The sequence below is a fragment of the Lonchura striata genome, chromosome 7, assembly GCF_050655825.1.
Source record: "Lonchura striata isolate lonStrDom1 chromosome 7, ASM5065582v1, whole genome shotgun sequence".
In the NCBI taxonomy this organism is placed as follows: Eukaryota; Metazoa; Chordata; class Aves; order Passeriformes; family Estrildidae; genus Lonchura; species Lonchura striata.
Window position 1 is genome coordinate 28,309,259 of NC_140709.1, and position 19,168 is coordinate 28,328,426.

Sequence of the window (19,168 nt, forward strand, 5' to 3'; positions counted from 1 at the left end):
TTAATTGCTTGTTACTGCTTCATATGCAGTATGGTGGACATGGCTTGTTAAATTTTCAGACGTTAGCAGTTTTAATGGAAGTTGCATTTGTAAAATCAGTTATGAAAATTATGCATATTGATCATGTTGTGTTTAAAAAGTCAGATATTTATAGGCTGTGCTATAATTCCATTAAAGAGCTAGGAAAGTTAAGTCCGCAGCACTTTAGTTGAAGCAGTTTCTAAGAAAAGCATTCTATTTCCTCATTTGCTTTTTGCCTTTTGTGGGTGTACTATAAAGAAAAAGGTTTTGCTATCAGCAAACTACCTAAAACCCAAGGATAAATTATTTTAATGGTAGTGTACATTATACAATGTTTGAAAGGTAGCAGGAGGCAGTAGCTGGCTGTCAGACACCTTGGTCTGTGAGTTCTTGACTTAAGTGATTCATTTCCATCTTACCAAGAGCAGTGCAGTGGTGCTATCTGACTTCTCTGCTGTTTTACATAAATATGAGAGTCTTTAACTGTTCACCATATATGAAAATTTCACCCTACCTTTCAGGTCTTATTTTTTGTTAGGGGTTTGGGATGGCACAAAAGCAACTTGGGGCCCTTTTGTTAATAAAGGTACTACTACTACTTAGGGGGAAAATGGCTTTTTTCCACAGTGAGTTGTACTTTAAAACTTAAGTAAAAGCTGCAACTTCTTGAAGTCTTTATTGCTGAACTGTTTCCTCTGAGAGTAAGGTGCATTTTAGTCTATTTCTAGCACTTTGTCACTGAATAGTACTGTTTGTATTACAGATAGCCTGCCATCTTCTTTGCCTCAGACGTTCTGCAAGACAGAACCAAGCAAGTGCCAGTAGGAGGGAGAAAGGCTGAGAAAAGCACTGAGTTTTGAGAGATGAACCAAAAAAGAGCTGAAACAGGTAGGAATGGATGACTCCTGACTTCTAGATATGCTTCAGCAAATTCATTATTAGAAATAAGTGAAATTGTAAACATTTTCTCGAATTGGAGGGGAGCAACTTCAAATTGTTACCAATTTTGTATTTTTGAAGCTCATCACTTTTTAAATCTCAGAAATACTTTCATAAATATTTTGAGAAGATGCAATGTTTCCCTTGTTTCCTCAGAAAGGCAGAAAAGGGAAGGAGAGTTGTCTGATGAAACAGAATTGTACATAAAAACATGATGTTGATGTTTGGGTGTTTTGCTATCCCAAGTATCTGGTATGAAATCAGGTTTGAAGTGGTAGTAGTTAAGTGCAATTCTTGATATGCAGAGTCATCAGGAAGCATTTTTATCCTTCTTGAGACTTTGTGGATCTGTGGAGCTCTTACCTGAAGAGGCCATCTCTGGATCATAGACTGATGGGATTTTCTGGGAGCCTACAGCAGCTTGTAAAGGATTTTGCTTTTGTTGTTTAACAGCTACATTGAGTTTTATTCAGCACAGAAAGATTGAGGAGGAAATTTGGGGAAAATAAATGACTACCTAGATAGGACATCTGTCCATGTAGACAAACATGTTTCTTTTCCAGTACAGACTAAAGTCATTAATAAATGGGAAAGTTTTACTCTGAGGTGGTGGCTGGTATTCACCTGCAGACTTCTTATTCTGGACAGCAAAGACCAAGGAGTTTTAATTAATTTGGATCACTACTGTTCAAATTCCTTTAATGATAACTAATTGTGCCATTAATGCAGAAAAACAGGCTAAGTGAACAAAACATTTGTTTTGCTACTTGTTCATGAAATGGGAGACATACCATGGCTTGGCAACTGAGCAGTTAACCTAGTCACAGAATTAATGTGATATTTGATAAATACAAGTAATGAGCATAAAATCTGCATGTCCAGACAATCCCTCAACTTCCTTAATTAGTTTTTATTTAAAGGACAACTTTCCAGTTGTCCTCTAACCCCCTTTCTGGATTTACAAAGAGCTCCTGGCTTTATCAGTGAATTGCAAAAGAAGATCTATGGACAGAAGTTTCTCTTAGAGTTGGTCATCCTAAACAGGCTCATCCAGTATGCAGAAGGAGATGGAGGCACCTAAAAAAAAAAAAAGGCTAGGTTTTTTTTTTTTTAATTTTAATCTATTTTTAAAAATTAATTACAATCATGCATTTGGATAGGAGGAGTAAATTAGGAGAATGTAAGCCATACTTCTTTGGGCTCTTCCTAGTTTAGGTTATTATATTTTACAACTTAATGTGGGTTCTGATTTCATCAGATCTTTTTCATTTGTCCTTTTTAACGGAAAAAAGGATGCATTGGTTGTATATACCTATATTTCCTTACAGTCTTAAACTTCTCTATCAAAGGATGCCATAGCCCTTGAGCCCTAGAGCTATAGCTCTATCAGCTTGAGCTGATAGAGCTAAAATTAGCCAAAGCTAGCATTTATCCTTAAGGTATGCTAATCTTAAAAGTTTGGGAGAATTTTTTTTGGTTGTCCAAGCTTCTTTCTGAGAGCAGCTGAAATAAGGATCTAAAGTTTCCTCGATTTTATGTTTGGTTTTAGTTGCATTTTATTGCTTACACTTCTCTGTCCTCTGATCTAATTTCACACACATACACATCCTTCACTGCCACTGTTCTGATTCAGTTGTACCCATTTTGCTTGTACCTCATTTATCCATGGATCTCTCTAACCTGCATCTCTCACCTCATTTGCTGCGCTCTTACCCTGTGTCAGACTTCCTCTCACTTTGCATGTCTTGGCACAGTAGCAGTGGTGGCAGTGAGAGCACTGAAGAGAAATCCTCCTGTCCTCCTGGTTGTCCTTGCAACTGCAGCAGTTCCTGGATGTGTAGAGAATCACTCACTGCGAAAGAACATTTTGTTCTTGTCAATGAAATAATTAGTCTCTGAAAAAATGGTTGATTGTGAAGTAGCTTCTGACATGTTACAAAAGAGCTTGGAGCTTGGTATGGTTGTATCAAAGAGAATGATCATAACAATAAATGCTAGGAATCATTAGGAATGTTTGTTATCAACTGTGGCATACATTCTGTTTACTGGTTTCACAGGCAAACTAAACCAGAGGGTTTTCCTTATCAATTTTACAGCCATGTGATGCCCGGAGATTACATGGCACAAGTTTCTATTCTGTTACTTTTTGCAAGTTTGTCACTTAAGACCACTTAAACCTTTTGGTGCCATGACTGTTGTGAAATCAAGTTTCAGCCAGTGTTGCATCACACTGATAATTCTACATATTTTTCTCCAAGCTAAGGAGCATAGTTTCCCTCAGTGTAATCTGCTGTAATGAATATCCTCAGTACTAATAGCCTGGGGTGGGATGGGAAACAGCTTTCAATTTTTGGTTCTTCACTAACTGTGGGAAGTGTTGATGTGCAAGTAGAATGATTGCCTGTTACTTAATGTACATCTGTGAACCAACTGTAAAATCTTGCTCTTTGTCAGGTTAATAAGAATGGAAGATGTAAATGTGAGAGTCTGATCCAAAGTATAAATGTATGCATCAGTGTGATGCCATATGCTGTCTTGAATCTCACCAGTAGTAATGGAAAGATTTCTGCTCTCGCTGGCCTCCAGGGTTCCTCTGACCTGTGTGGTTTGAAGTGCAGCCCTCCCTGCACTCCCTTCCCAGCTGTACCCCTGGAAATCAAGGTAGGGCTGGTAAAGGCTGTCCAGCAACCTGGTTAAGGGATCCAGCACACCACTGGGTAGGGCGTGCTGCTTCTTCACTCTTAACATGAGCCCCAGGCCAAATGCACTGGAAGTTATGAATAAGCTGTTTTATTTGCAGGCTAAATAGCTGCAAATGTTTTATGAATTCTGAATAAATGAGGAGGGACTAAATTAATGGACCTGATCTCTTTATCCCAAGATAGTATCAGATGGATCTCAAAGCAATTACTATGACTTACTTAGTGTGACTGTCAATTACTAGTGGTCATAATTAGATTTTTGGGTTTTATGAAAGCTTGCTTTCTTGATGGAAAATTATTTTGCTTGCTTGTTTGTCTTAAAAATCATCTTCAGAGTCTACACACATTTGTTTCTTCACTGGAAAAATTTTTTCCTTTCAGAGGTAGAAGACATTTTGGTCACCTTGATAGACAAATGTTTTTTTGTTTTATTAGCAACCATCTTCTACACTGAGCTGGCCAATAAAATTCTTCAATACACTGTACAAGTCATTCCCCTTGTGCCCCATTTCCTCTGAGGGCTTGTGTTTCTTGCTGAAGAATGCCATCTTTCACTGGTCCTGCTGCTCTGAAGCAGTGGTTTCTGTTAAAACCATCCCTGATGCAAGCCTTGGAATAGGCTTGCCCTTTGCTGGTGGTTCCTGGCTGTTGATTGAGACCAGATGTGACAGCTGTTCACCACCATAGGGTGACAGGGTCTGAGGTGACTTATTTCTAGACTTTTCTTAGGTAACTTTAGAAACAGTGACCTTCAATCCCTGCCTGTCATCCAAAACAGTAGAACAGAACTGTGTTCAAATAGTGATTTTGCTTTGAAAGTCATACATTTTTGTCTCTGTTGAATTCTTAAGTCTCCAAGGATCTGCAGGTCTTGAGCCCAGCTGATAAAAGGAATGCAACTGGCCATTTATTATTTTAGCTCATAAAAGAGGATATTGTATATCAACTTTTTCAAATTCCAAGGCACTAACAACAGAATGAAGGTTAAGGGCGTCTTATATTCACAATTAAAGAATAGAGCCTTTGTTTTTAGCACAGTATGTAGCTGAGACAGAAGGAATATGGCAGGAAATGAAAACCAGGTGGCTTGAGTTTCAGTTTTTAAGACCAAAGAAATGACCTTCAGAAAAAGCTGTTTCCTCATTCAATAAAAGTAAGTTAAATATATACAAAATTATTTAATTATTCTTTACATTAGGTTGGAGATGTTTCTGTACATGTATCTTGTATTTCTGTAATTAGGACAATGATGTATAGATTAGACTTTAAAGCCCTGCTGAGATAGAGCTGGAGCTTTCTGTAGCTTTAGGTTCTCAGTTAATTTTGACAGGATTGGAATGTACATAATATTCAGTGAGTGAATTTTTTACTCATTTCAATATATATTTAACCTTCATCTGTATACAAATGTTAATGTTTATATTGCTGTAATACCATTACCAGTTACAGGGTACTCATAGGCTCATAGAGTGGTTTGGGTTGAAAGGGACTTTAAAGATCATCTAGTCCCCCTGCCATGGGAAGGGACATCTTCCACTAGGCCAGCTTCCTCAAAGCTCCATCCAGCGTTGAACACTTCCAGGGGTTGGGGTATCCACACCTGCTCTGGGAAACATGTTCCAGTGTCTCACCACCTTCCTAGGTGCCCTCTTTCAGTTAAAAGCCATTCCCCCTTATCCTATCACTCCATGCCTTTGTAAAAAGTCCTTCTGTAGCTTAAAGGTCCCTCTCCAGATTGTGTCAGTACCTTAACAAAGCTCACAAACACCTGATATTCTTAAAAAAAAGCAAAATCAAAGGCATAATTGTTTCTTATTCCCTCCTGTTTAGTGTTATATTTATAATGAAAAATGTAACCATGGTAACTTAAACTTAGTGTAAAGCATTCACAAAGTGCAATGACAAGTCATCATTTAATACAAGTGCAGTTTTTTTCAGGTACAGGCCTCATTTAAAGCTTAGAAAATTGGAGACAGCACACTTTGTAAATCAGCTTGGGGTTTTTTCTCTTGAAGATGGTGAACATGACTTCTTAGTGAGAAGCTGTAGGGTTGTTTTGCTACCCACGCAGCAGCAGCAAAGTTGTAATTGCCATTAGAGCTCCAAACTCCAGTGCAGCTGGAGTCTCCTGCAGGCGGAGGCTGGATCACTGCCGTTCCTGTTTGCCTGGTGCTGGAGCAGTGCTTTGGAACACAGGTGTAAAGCTACGTCTCCATTTGCTGGGTCTGCAACATCGGCCCCTTTGTCACCTGCTTTTCTGTGGCAAGAGAGTCATTCATATGTGACTCATGGAGGACTCTCAGGTGATCACTGAGAAGCTTCCTTTGCAACTTTTGCCTTTTAGAAAGTGGGCTTCCTGCTTAGTATCTAAACTAAGGCTAGAGGTGCCTGCTGATGTGGGTGATTCTGTCTGTGTGAAATAACACATTGTTATACACCTCCTATCCTATAATTTGTTGGTGCTAAGGTAAAGTATAATTTTTTAAACTAGCTGATGCCAAGCCTGGTTATCTTAATCAGGTAATATGTTTCCAAAAAGTGTTTTTCTTGTCTTGAGGTTATTCTGTGTTTCAGGATGATGTTTGAAATTCTCTGCCACCTCCACACAAAGTATCATGGGCCTGGGACAGCAATGGGTCAACATTTGTTCAAGAAACTCAGCTTTACTTCTCCAATCATTTCGCTGACTCTGGTATTCTACAGAAGAAGCAAGTGGGCTTTTTGATTTGCTAAGCAAGCCAACTTAGTCCAAGGTGCTTCCCTGCTAGTCATTTCCACCTTGTGTTTTTTTGATTTTGCTGTGTTGTGTGTAAAATTTTGGTGAGACAGTTCTGCAGAGTTTACAGAAACAGAGATGTTTTATTACTAAATGCTGTCATGCATAGCATCTGCTTACTATTTCTAGAAGTTACAGTTAATAAATGCATAAGTATTCATGTGGCTTATATATCTTAAGATCTCTCTGAGTCACTGTCTGAAGATGGGAGAATGACTTCCCAGATATTCTGTCTTCCCGTGTTAAGATGCATTTACATGCCCATGTGCAAGTAAAAAACCACATCTATGCTCCTGGATGAAGGTTGCTTTTTCTCTTCTGGCCAATTACAGTTTCTTTCTATACTTCTCTGTGTTGAAGCTGCTCTTGGACATTTCAGTCACTGGAGACAGGCCTGCAGTACAAACTTCTTGGGAGTTACTATGTTTTCATACTTTGATTATTGTGTTAGAAAAGCAAGTCTGCAGTTCATGACAGCTTGTCAGCTGCCATCTCTACTTCCTTCATGCTGGTGTAATGCCATGTACCACAGTCATTTTTTATGTATGATGAAAAAATAAAGGCAAAACCAAAGCACAAAGTCCAACCACCACCACGTTTACATTTTAGTGTGTATCACTAGTTGCTTGCATTGCTTTTGTTTTCATTGGGTTATTTTTAATCACTTTCCAAGCATGGCCTATAAAGAATTCTCCATTGTCAGAGGCCTCCAGTCTGGGTCCTTGCTGCCACTGCAGGACGCCTGTGTGATACAGATACTGCCATCTGGGAGATGTTTTGAGACTTCCTGTGGAGTTCAGGTATCAAAGAACTTCCTCAGACATCTGTTAAAGGTTTTGCCTCTGTTCTTGCCTCCTTTCAAGTTCTTGATGCTGCCCTGTTACCTGCCTCTGGAGTTTTGCTGCTGGGGATTGTCATTTTTCCTGCCATAGGAAGTAACATGCATCTGATTGTAATACTTCTTTTACTATTGCAAATCATCTCTGTAAACACAAGCAATGCTTTTATTTATTTTCCCCTATTTCAGGAAAGTGAGCCCATTGGTAAAAGTAGTAATCCTCAATCCTGCTCAGTCCATCTCTTAACACCCTAGCTGATAAGCAATTAACTATTTATTTTAAACATATTTAATCTGTTGAATTTTTATTTTGTTCTATTCTACTTATACGGTTTTCTTCTTTAATTGGATCATTTTCTTGTTACAGTATCCATTTTATATGGCTTAAAGACAAAATAAAACTCCAGCTATCTTAATCAAGTACCAGCTACCACTATGTTTAGCTCAAGTGCTTTCTTTTTTTACCCTAGAATATATTTCTTGAGGATGGAGATTTAAGGTCTTGGCCCAGTGTTACGTAGAACAAGGTCTTAATAAGCAAATAGTTTTGTTTTGCTCTTTTAATTTACAGTTAAAATGTGGAACTGTCTTGTATCCCTTGTGTGTTGTCAAAAGTTTGACTTAATGTGCTTAAAATTGGGCAAGTGTGTGTGTAAAGCAGGAGCAGTGCATAGAGATTAAAGCACAGTAATGGATACTGGGACTTCCTTCTCTGCCAGAGTATTTGTTGAGTCTTCATTGCAGAAATTGTCACAGTACCAGTTCTGGGAAACCATCTTGAGGGGAGTCAGGAGGGTCTTTGAGTAAATCAGAGGACACTTGTTACCTTGTTCTGAGGGGAAACATTTACTTAGCTTGTGAATGATTAATTAAATCTGCTGTTTTCTTGTATGTTGTGTACACACTGGATACAATACTTTGGGTGGTTTTCTGTTTCTTTCTATGATGCATCATTGAAAGTTGACCCTTTAGCCCCAGTTTCTACTTGGATGTTTCTGTGGAAGGAAAGCATTTTTTTCCTTCTGGAAACAGTAGACTAGGAGCCGGTTTTAGGGTCTGCAGGAATGAGTGTCAGGATCTGACCTCTGAGGAGATCAGGAGATCTGCAAGCCAGGACTGAGCTGGTAAAACCCCTGTGAACCTTGAGAGAGTCACTTGAGGCCATGCTGCTCCCTGGGCTCGAGCACCTGGGCTGTACACAGTCAGGAAGGCTGTGCCAGCCATGCTTGCAATCCCTTCCTCTTCTTTCTAGAGATATTGATGTAGATTAATCCGTTTTATTGTCTTTCACATTCAAGAACACTAAGAAATGCAGTTCAGTAGCTGTTGAAAATTTAACCACTTATTTGTATCTGGGATAAATTATTGCAAGGCATGTTTAGGGTGTGAATTCTTCCCTGCTTGTAGAAGGCCTTCTGAGAGCCCTGCTGGTGCTATTCACTGTGACAGAACAATGCTTTCTGACCTTCAGGAGGCAGGTTCCCTTTCCATTCCAGGGCTTGGCTGTGTCTCATTGCTGAGATAAGAATGCTTCTTAGTGTTTCTTTTTTCATAGCAGCTAAACTGAGTTGCTGGAGTGAGCTGAGGCCATCTGTCCTGATGCTGGAAAGGAAGAGTACAGCCTGCTGTCAGCTATCTTAAGCTCCTGGCAAATCAGGAGTGTGACACGGGGGACTTAGGAAGGAGTCTCTCGCTGAATTGCAGACCATGGTGATTAAACCAGTCTGCCCTACTTGGCATACTGGTTCAAGATGTTGCTGTTTAGTGGGGAGCATGCCAGTAATACAGACATGGCTTTTCCTGCCTCTCTGACTGGATTCTCCTCCCCTCTTCCACGTGAGTGAGTTTGAGTTCGTAACACGCTGTTTGGAAAATTAGTTTCCTGCATAGTCAACAGAAAAAGTCATGGAATCACTAAAGTACACTACTGAAACACATTTCCTGTGCTAAAGGAGCTGCAAAACTTGCCAGGAAGTGCTGTGTGATAGCAGTATGATTTGTAACATTATTTATTTTAAGTAGTCACTAATTCTGCTGCGGCTGGACAGCAGAGTTAAGATGTTAATGCATTATTAAATCATTAGTACTAGTATACAAACATAAATTTTTTCTTAATGTGAAGTATAAATCAAAAAAGCTATATCCTGACACACTCATATAGTTTGCTTTGAGAAAGAACAGAATGAACTCTCACCCTGCTATTCCCTAGACACATAGGTTTGATATTTTTGAACTCCAAAATTCATCTCCCAGATCTGAACACTGGCTGCTTTATGGCACTGTTTTTCTACCAGCAAGGTGCTTTTTCATTTTCACTGTGCGCTGGGAATTAGGGAATTAGAGAGGAGTAAGGCAGCTGTACCATAAGCTTAGAAGCTCATTTCTGACCTGCTTTATTCTTGTAGCTGTATCTGTGGCTGTGTCTGGAGTTGTTAATAATGACATTATCTGGAGGACAGCCATTGACCAACCTTCTGATCTTGCAAGAGGATCAAGGAAGACATCTGCACTCATGCAGAATTTTACAAACGTGCTTCAGGCTTTATGCAAGTGCAGGGCCCTTCTGTATGGGCTGCATCTATAGATTTTTATCTGGGGACCAAACGTGTGTGCTGAACATTATTTATTCCATCCATTGCTAAGTCAAAATACTGTGCAAAACACATGTATGAGAATACACAATGCCAGAAGAACTTTAACTATTGTACTCTGCATACATAAAGAGTAATTCACGGGTCTTTTTAGAAACACGGAGCAGATATTCACAGTGTGAACTCTAAAAGTCTTCTACAGTGAGGGACAAATCCATTTAAAAGGAGATTGAATAGACTGCAGCAGAGGTACTCAATCTTGGAGTCATGAATTTCCTCTCTGATACCTTGTTTCAACTTCAATAAATAGAGGTTGGACTCCTCATTTCTTAGAGGCAAGGTAGGGTTTAGTTGGATATGCTTAATATTTTAGTCTGTTGGATCTTTCTTTTATTGAAGACTCTCAGCAGTTTTTACCCACAGAGGCAAGGTTTTCATAAAGAACGTGCAAGATGAACTGATGCTGATGTTTGTAAGTCAGAGCAAGATTATGTGCTATCCAAAAATCCAGTAGAAATAAAACAGATCAACCACAGGATGTTCCTATTTCTCCAAGGGTTCCACCAGTGGCAGTACATGCTGGGCTCTTCCCCAGGATGTATTGTGCAGGCAGCATGGCTATCATGCAGGTCATTAGAATGTCACCAATGTCATTGCAGTTAAGGAGGGATTCCTGCCTCTCTACCATTTCTCTACAGTTGCTGTAAGGCTTTAAGAGACACTCATGAGCTAAAGAATTTTTTTTTTCCCTCGCAGGAACACAATAAGCCCCTGTCAAAACAATCAGTTGTTTATTCTGATGAATGTATGTGATTATTAAAAACAGAACAATCTCTTGGAGAAATGGAGCTTCCATCTAAACCTTACAAAATTCTTCCATTACCTTGTTTGGAAATGAAGAGGAGTTGGGGTAGAGAATTCTTTGTTTTCTTTTTCTTTGGAAACATCCTTATTTGGCATCTGTAAAGCATTTACATTCTCTAGTTCTGGATCAAAGTACTTTCATGGCTCATGTTACTTATTTCCTTCTTTAACTTAAGCACAGAAAGAAAAATGGACTTTTTCCTCCCTCAGGCTTACAGTATAAACCGTCATGAAAAGTCAAATCCTAGCTTTTAGCAAGGAAGTAGTGAGTATGAGGAATAAAACATCTTAAAATGTATAATCTGAAGAACCACCATCACCCAATTCAGAATGGGTGATGCCAATCCCTATAACAGTTACAAAGTATTTAAGGTAAAATTTAGTAAAACTAAACTTAGTTAACTGTGCTGCTGGATTTCTTTCATTCCTCATGTTCCAAAGGTTTGTGCTCTTAGGGGTAGACCTTTGTCCTCCTCAGCCTGTGCAGCAGCTAATACAGTTGGCCAAGTATTGGGGTACAAACTGCAGTTGGACCAGGCACTAGAAAGATTACAAGAAAAACATTATTTTCTTCATTTGATGAACAGCAGGATGAAATTTGGAGTTGGCAGAAATATTTTCTGATAGAAGAACAAGAAACCCCTGTGTATCAGCTATGGCACATTATCTTGTATTAAATTTGCAGGAGAGTGTAGATAGTTTGTTTCTGAATGCAAAACAAACTCTTTCCCAGTCTGCCCCTCCCATTGGTTCTATGCCCCAAAGAGTTTGGTGTTCTGCTTATTTTCAGAGTGTGCTGGCTGTTTGCTGGCTTTCTGCCTTTTGTACACACACGGAGCTGAGCCACATCACCCTCTGCAGACAAGTTTCTAGGCTGTGGCCTGTGACCTTGAATATTAGTTTCCTCCTGTTCCCAAGTACTGCTACAGAAGTGTATATAGTGGTTGGGTTTGATTTATCTTCTAGGAAGAATTTGGATGTATATCAGTTTTAGCATGGCTTGGAAGGATGCAATTAGCTTGAGGTAAGCCAGTAGAATAGTATATCCTTTAGTATAGTATATAATAGTATATCTTGGAAATAAATAATAAATTCTCATCTGTATTTTAGTGTGTTAAGATATTTAAATTGGTTTCTTTCACAGACCTTCATTCTGCAAGGTTCTAGTCTAGTCCTTGTTGTAAGGGAAGGAACTGTAGTGCAAAGCATATCTAACTATAAAGCAATGTAGACTACAGGCTGTTGGGCTGATTTGTTTCCATTAGCTTGCATCCAGCAGATCTGAATTGATTCCAGAGTTCCAGCATTCCTCCAAAAATAACGTTACTGATACCCTCTGTCACACTGTTCTCCCTACAGAGCTCTGAGCCACATAATTTCTCTAATGCAAGGGAAAAACCTTTGGATTATGAGCTAAACCCTAACTTCAGAGAAAAACACAAACTACCACAAACAGTGCTGCTCCCTCCTTGGTGGCAACTGCATATTGGTCACTGCATTCTTCCACACCCCTTGTAATTAAATGCAACTTCAGGTATTGCTTTTCATTCTGTGTGTGACATGAAAAATTAAATCTTTTGCTTGCTTTTGAACCCTGTGAAAAATATAGTTGAGTTTGGGGAAGGAATTTGCTATCAAAACATTCCCAAATCTTACCTGGGTCTTAAGAACTGGTGTTGGAGTCCTGATCAGGCACAGGCCTTTCTTCCTCTCTGCACATTGAGAAGGGATGTATATGGATTCCAAATTTTGCTTGTGCAGTGTTCGTCACTCTCAAGACTGCAGCCGTGGATAACTGACCCAGTGGTTTCTTTCCAGAATTAATCTGTTTCAGCTGATGGATTTCAACACTGCTGGCATGCATCCATTGGTGTCCCACTGACTACCCTAATACTAGATAGAAATCAAGATTATGCAGGTACTGTGAGATGAAAAGACCAAGGATATGAAATTTTCCTATATTAAAATAATGATGACTTCCTGATGCAACTGAGATTAAATATTGATATTTTATATCAGTGCAACAGTTCAATAAATTTAATTTTGAGGATGCAAGTGAAAAAGAGATTTCACAACTAGGGATTATAAGTACCTAATTGCTATAGTTTATACAGTAAAGGTTTGTAAAGAGAGATTGGTGTAGTGTCCATTTGAACTCTAAATTATATCTTTTTTAGAGAGTGTGACTAATTAGATGAATACAACATAGACAATTACCTGATGTTTCACTCGGAGGGGTACAGGGGATGTTTCAATGTCACAGGAATTCCACCCCCTGGAGACTACTTGCTGAATTTTTTAAAGGTTAGGCATACTTAAAAATAAAAAAAATTCACTGAAAAATTTCTCTTCATGTTTCCCCTAAAATATTATTGACATAGAAAATTTAAGATGTTTTATATACCCATAAATGAAATAGGGCTGAGGACAGAAAATTTGAATACTGAATTTTCCTCTTTGATAATATGGTTTTGCCTATCCTTTTCCCAAATTTCTTTTTCCTCTTTTTTTTTTTTTTTTTTTTTCCTAGTACTTCAGCATCAGTTGGTATAGAGTGTCTGTTGTGGTGGAGTTTAGACTCCACAGCCAAGCCTGGAGCTCCATAGTGTGGTGAAATGTCTAATGTGTTGGGGTGGTTTTTTTTGTTGGTTTTATTTTTTATGTTTTTGGGTTTTTTTCTGTTGGAACGCTTAAAGTAGAATCAGATAACTTGGTGTTTTCCAGGGAAGAAGAACAAGAGATAAAAGTAAAAACTCCAAACAGCAAAGTAACACAGATCTCCCTGACCCTTTTTATGTGATACAAGGCAGTAGACTTATCTGGTTTCTTGATTGAACACTGGTTTATGTGATAAATTGCTGATAATTTTGTTGGAGCCTCTTGTCAGGAATAATAAAGATGGGTATGCATTTTCACAGGCAGGCCACTAATGTGTTACTTTAAGAACTGAAGTGAGGCTAATGCTTTCTACTGTTAGTGCAATCTTTCTCTTTTGCAGACATGCATTTCTAAACTGCCATAACCAGAAAGGAGCTGACCCTGTTTATCCTGTCTAGTTGTCATCTGCCTTAATTCCTCCCCTGTTTTCAATACCTAGTGCTAATTACATGGACATCTGCAAGAGAGGTGCTAGCTCAGACCAACTATGAGGACACCTTAATGTATGAGGGAGTGTTTATTCCTTTTTGATTAACACAGCAGAAGGCTGTAATAATCATAATTCCAGCTTTAAATTCACAGCTTCTTATTGTATCATATGTCTAAGCCTTGCTGTGCATTAACTACATGGCTGCAGAAGTATGATCAAGAAATATTTGAAATGAGAGGAGGCCTGGGTCTGGACAATTGGAGGTGCTTCCAAGGTCTCCTCTTTGCCCCTCTCTGCCCTTATCAGTGGATTGATTCACTTTGTTTCATTTCACACTGTCCCCACCTCATCCCCTGTCCCATGTTAATATTAAACAAGTAGGTCTGAGAAGAAAAACAGCTTAATGGGATAAAAGAATGACCCTTGGGAAAAAAAAAAATAGAATAAATTCCACCTTGTGGAAAAAGAATCATACTAACACAGAAGGAAGAAGACTTGGAGAGGGCAATGACATGGAGAGGGCAGCTTGAAATGTCTGAGATGACTGCTTCCTTCCCACCTCACAGTCACCCTGCGTGCTGGAGCAGTGCAGGAGGGGAGATGGCAACAGCAATGATTAGTTACTGCCTCTGGTATTCTGTATGCCAGTCTCCTGCTGTGGCCAGTCTGCCCTTCCATTTCAAATTCACACAGCTCTGTATGTTTGTGCTTGTTTCCCCCACAGCAGACACTCCTAATGATGCTTGTACATCACTCTAATCTGACTCCCACTGATCTGTAAGGGGGAAGAATGTGCAGCAAGATGTTCACATGGTGCTGGTAGAGGATAGACAACAGGTAGGGACCAGAGGCATGCCAGCTATCTGGCACTATTAGAGAGAGCAAATATGTCTTCTGGTATCTGTTCTGTCCTTCATCCATGCTCAGCAGTGGCAAACAAACACTGCTGAGGAATATGCTGACTGTGTGTACTTAGTTTCCTTCATGAGGCAGGAGCCAAACATATGTCTAGGAACAATTGCACCCTCCATCTGTGAGTGATCATCATGCTTAAATACAGCAGCAGACCTGACTTTGGAGTGAAAAACAGAGCAGAACTCTTCCCCTGCTTCTGCTCAACAGTGCAGGCAGAGCAGGAGCAGGAAGGAGGGTGGCAGTGCAGACTTTTGGCTGCCTTAAAGTGACCACATCCTGTTAGGCTGCAGAAACATCAGACTAATGCAGAGATCTGTCTGTTTGAGATGCAGGAGGGTTTGTAGGGATTCAGCAGATAATTTTCAGACATGTTTGTATTGCTGCAGGAAGAACAGGGTGCAGCGAGAACTCCTGAACTTGCTCTTTTGTGTAGGCTGTTCACCTATTTCCCACCCATGACCCAGCTCACTACTGCATGCATATACAGTAAAATGGATTTATTTCAATGAGATTGCTTTTTTCCCTGATAGCACATGGGAAGTGCATAACTCTTAACACTGAGCCTGTGGTGGCAGAGTAATGCTCAGAGCAGTGGCTAGTGGCCTTCACCTGAAATCCTTTCCCAGCTGATGCCTTGAGACTTAAAGCATCATAGCCCTGTCAGAGGGTGTTCCTCACAAAACAGGAGAATTTCCTTCTACAAGCAGCAAGCCAAGCAGCATGAGGAACAAGCACCATGCAGGAACACTGTGGCATGAGAGAGAATTGATGGGGAGTCTCTCAAGTCCTAACCCAATACCCAATTAAAGACTTGCACTGTTACCCCATATGAAAATGACACATGAGATATTAACCAAAGGCTGATCGTTGATGATGATGAAGCTCTGTTGAAGTCACATGCCTAGATCTAAGTGTGCCTGGGAGTTTGGTTGAGCCCAAGTGGGTATAAGAATGCTAAGAGGCTTACCTGACAAAATCTAAGTGAGGAAGTGTCTCATATTTGTGTGACTGCTGATAGCAAATGGCTAAACAATCCAGTTTAGATGGAACTGGAGGAACTTTGGTTTTTCTGGGGACAAAATGAAAAGGTGAAAAGAACCAAAAGGCAGACATTTGTGATACTGGGCCCATACATTACAGAACATAATTGTGTTGTAGACAGAAGATCAAGAAATCTAAGTGTGGGCAACTGCAGCATATTTGGGGCAGTTCTATTCTTTCTTTCTGTTGGATAGAAATTGCTTAAGTGCTAAAGTTCAAACTTTCATGTTCCTATTTTGCTTTTTGAAATATGCAATAGGGGGTTGTGTTTCACAGAAGACTTCAACTGGATGCACAGAACCCTCTTAGGACTGGGTATGGGTCAGCAAGGAACAAATGCACCCACTGTCCTTACAGGGTTTCTTTCCACTTCCCTGTCAGAGGCCCAGTGTAGGCCTAGGGCTTTTTCCTTTCCAAATACAGGCTTAATCCAAGATAACAGTATCTGGCAAGCTCAAGTTAAGGATGTTGTATACCTGTTTTGATGGTACTTGTTAACGTCTCAGTATGGAAAGTGAACATTAGTGCTACAGGTTTGAGAGTTGCAGGCATGACCGTTATTTAAAAAGTTATCTAATAGCTTTGTGACTCTTCCAAAAAAGGGCAGCTGAGCATCTGGCATAATTTCACATGAAAATGTGTCATGGAAATGGTTATGTACCAGCCTGGGCTAAGAAGTTGTTGAGTAAAATAGCTCAGAAAAGCTTTTGTTGATTGTGCATGACTGGAACATAGTTGTTTGTGCTATTTTGTGAACAGGAGAGGAGGACATTGTACTTTCAGAGAAATCTTGGACTCCTTTACTGTGTGGGTAATGACTGTTACACTGTGTAACTACTCTTGGCAGTTCATATAAATGTTCCTTTAAATGGGAAGTGTAAATAAAATTGTAAGGACCTCTGTAAACTGAGGGCTGTCTGGTTAATATGGGATGTGAACATTTTCTGCAGTTCTGCATGTCCCTGGAGGACTTTCCAAGGAGTGGTTGATCCTCCTAGACACCATCCTGTGGGGCCTGGGAAAAGAAGCTGGCATGAGACTCTGCTTGTTGGGGAAAAAAAAAACTTGAAAAAATATTATTACACTGTCATGACCCATCTTCTCTATGATCACTAGCTCACATCTAGCCCAGTTCTAGTTCCATTCTGATGATTTATCTCCCTAACAAGAGAGTCAGTGGTCCCAAAGAAGGTACAAGGATTTGTACCAGATTTTCGGATCAGAAAGTGAAGAGAGCAAAGAACAAACTTGAAAAATAATTTTCCTTATGTACCTACCAAGTTTATCTGCAGGGAGACTGGTATAGTGAATGCTAGGTCATAGGAAAAAGGCCTTTATAACAAAACAGACCTTACCTTATAATGCTGAAAGCTCTGAAAGTTCCTGAAATTTCCCTCCATGTTCCCCTCTTGGTGGTTTTTTTTTGTTTTGTTTTGTTTTTGGGTTTTTTTTGGTTTTTTTTGTTCTCAGGTGGGAGCTAACTGATGCTTATTTCTGATTTCAGTGTGGTGAATGAGTTTTTCAGCAGTCTGACAGTGGACTGTCAAAACCAAATTTCTGGCTTGAATTGGTGAGACACAGTACTGGATTGTCTCACTGGGTTATTTTTTTTTCCCTTTAAAAGACTAATTTATATTAAAACTATTTTACCATTAAGACCCCTTTAAAATAGTAGGAGTCAAAACATGTTGTAAATTGTGTGATATTTTTAATCCCCACTTACAATGATGCCTCAAAAACCTGAAACCAACAACTGCTTCCTTGCTGGATTGGTTTTCTTCCATAGAAGACACGTCCCTTTTTTTTAACTACTTCGAGTCACCTCATTCTGTAATTAAGGGTTGAAAAGCCATAAATCACTGTCCTATTGGATGTGTTGCAGCATATGGGAGTTTCTTACTGCAGCATCTAACTTGTGGGAAAATACCTGGCCTTTGTGTACATGGACGAGGGAAAGAGGGAATCTTCAGTCCTTTGCTCTTCAGTTATGTTTCCTTGGAAAAACTGTAATTACCCTCATTACCTTCAGCATGTGTGTAACTCCTGCTGCTGTGCATTGTACCAATGATTTTAATCAAATCACATGCTTCAGGGATTTAGCTTGTCAGCTCTGAGGGGTAAGAAAAAAATGTAAATTTACCCCTTCATGCTTTTTTTTCTTCTTTTTCTCTTCCCCCCTTGCCAGCCCCTGGCCTTGCATGCTTGGCTGTGCGCTGGTACTTGAGTCACGCTGACAGCCAACTCTGAGGGTGGAACTGAAGCTTCCCCCAGGTCAGCTCAACAGGAACAGTGGATGATGTTCATTTTCTCTACAGCATGAGGCAGAGACTCAGGCTAGTTTGTTTGCTTATTAAACTGTATTTATTATCTAGTATGTTAGCTTTAGAAAAATTATATAATATATTGAGTAGGAGAGACCGGAACTGTAAGGAGTTACAAGGTTTTTCAAGACAGTTACTACAAAAAGAGTTAAAAAACCCCAAAAGACTTCTGTCAAACAGTTGTGTCTGTCTGATGGGATTTGACAAATGGATTTGCACGCACAGATAGAAGGAAGGGAGAGGTTAAGGGTTCGGCTTCTCCTTCTACCCAGGCTTGGGACAGCGCGCTCGCTGCTTTCGCTCAGCGCGGTGGGAAAAGCGCGGCCCTCAGAGCTGGGCCCTCAGGGCTGCGGCCCTGCGGCGGGGAAGGGGTACCCGGCCCGAGGGCAGCGCCTGCTCCTCAGGGGCCGCGGCTGCTCCCGTTGCGGCTCGCCCCGGCGTGCAGCAGGTGCCCGGGACCCCGGCCGGGGCGCGGGGCGGGTCCGTGCGGGTCCCGCCCGGTCCGGCGGCACCGCCCCCCGCGCTGCCCGGCGGGGCGGGGGCGCCGAGAGCCCCGGGCGGCCCTCGCTCCGCTCCGCTCCGGCAGCGGCCGCCGGCGCGAACAAAGGCGGCGGCGGCAGGCGGCGGTGGCGGCGCGGCCGTGCGCGGCAGCCCGCCCGCCCCTGCTTCCTGGGCCGGACCAGGCGAGGCGGCCCCCGCCCCGCCGCCAAGCGGAGCCGCCGCCGCCGCAGCAGCGCCGGTCGCGGGGCGCGCTCGCCGCCCGTCGCGGGAGCTGCATGTGCGCGGGAGCCGCGGCGGAGGATGGCCGTGCTCAAGCTCGCCGACCAGGTGGGCGCCGCGGGGCGGGCGGGAGCGGGCGGCGGGCTCAGCCTCAGCCGCAGCCCCCGCGGCGCTGCGGGCGGCCGGGGGAGGCCCTTCCCCCTGCCGGGGGCCGCCGTGGGAGCCCCTTCGCGGGGAGCGCCGTGTGGTGCCGGCTCCCCGCTGCCGGCCGAGCCGCCGCCGATGCTTCGCTTCCCGGCGGACATTGTCTGTGTGCGGCGGGCCGGGGGCTCGGAGCCGGGGCCGGCAGGGC

The 19,168-nt window shown here is 41.4% G+C and overlaps 1 protein-coding gene across 16 annotated transcripts in view; it reads left to right on the forward strand.

Moving 5' to 3' along the window:
- The first annotated feature begins 49 nt into the window (after positions 1-49).
- Positions 50-19,168, forward strand: part of ANKRD44 (ankyrin repeat domain 44) — a 150,183-nt gene continuing 131,064 nt past the window's right edge. For 9 of the 16 annotated variants that reach the window (XM_085584616.1, XM_085584610.1, XM_085584619.1 and 6 more), the window contains exon 1: positions 2,806-3,621. In XM_085584616.1, the coding sequence (XP_085440742.1) occupies positions 3,481-3,621 (141 nt within the window). In that variant the 5' untranslated portion in view covers positions 2,806-3,480. Of the gene's footprint in view, positions 910-2,805; positions 3,622-18,765; positions 18,925-19,168 lie in introns of those variants that run through there. The other 7 variants (XM_021555345.3, XM_085584615.1, XM_085584617.1 and 4 more) reach the window with 5 other exon arrangements.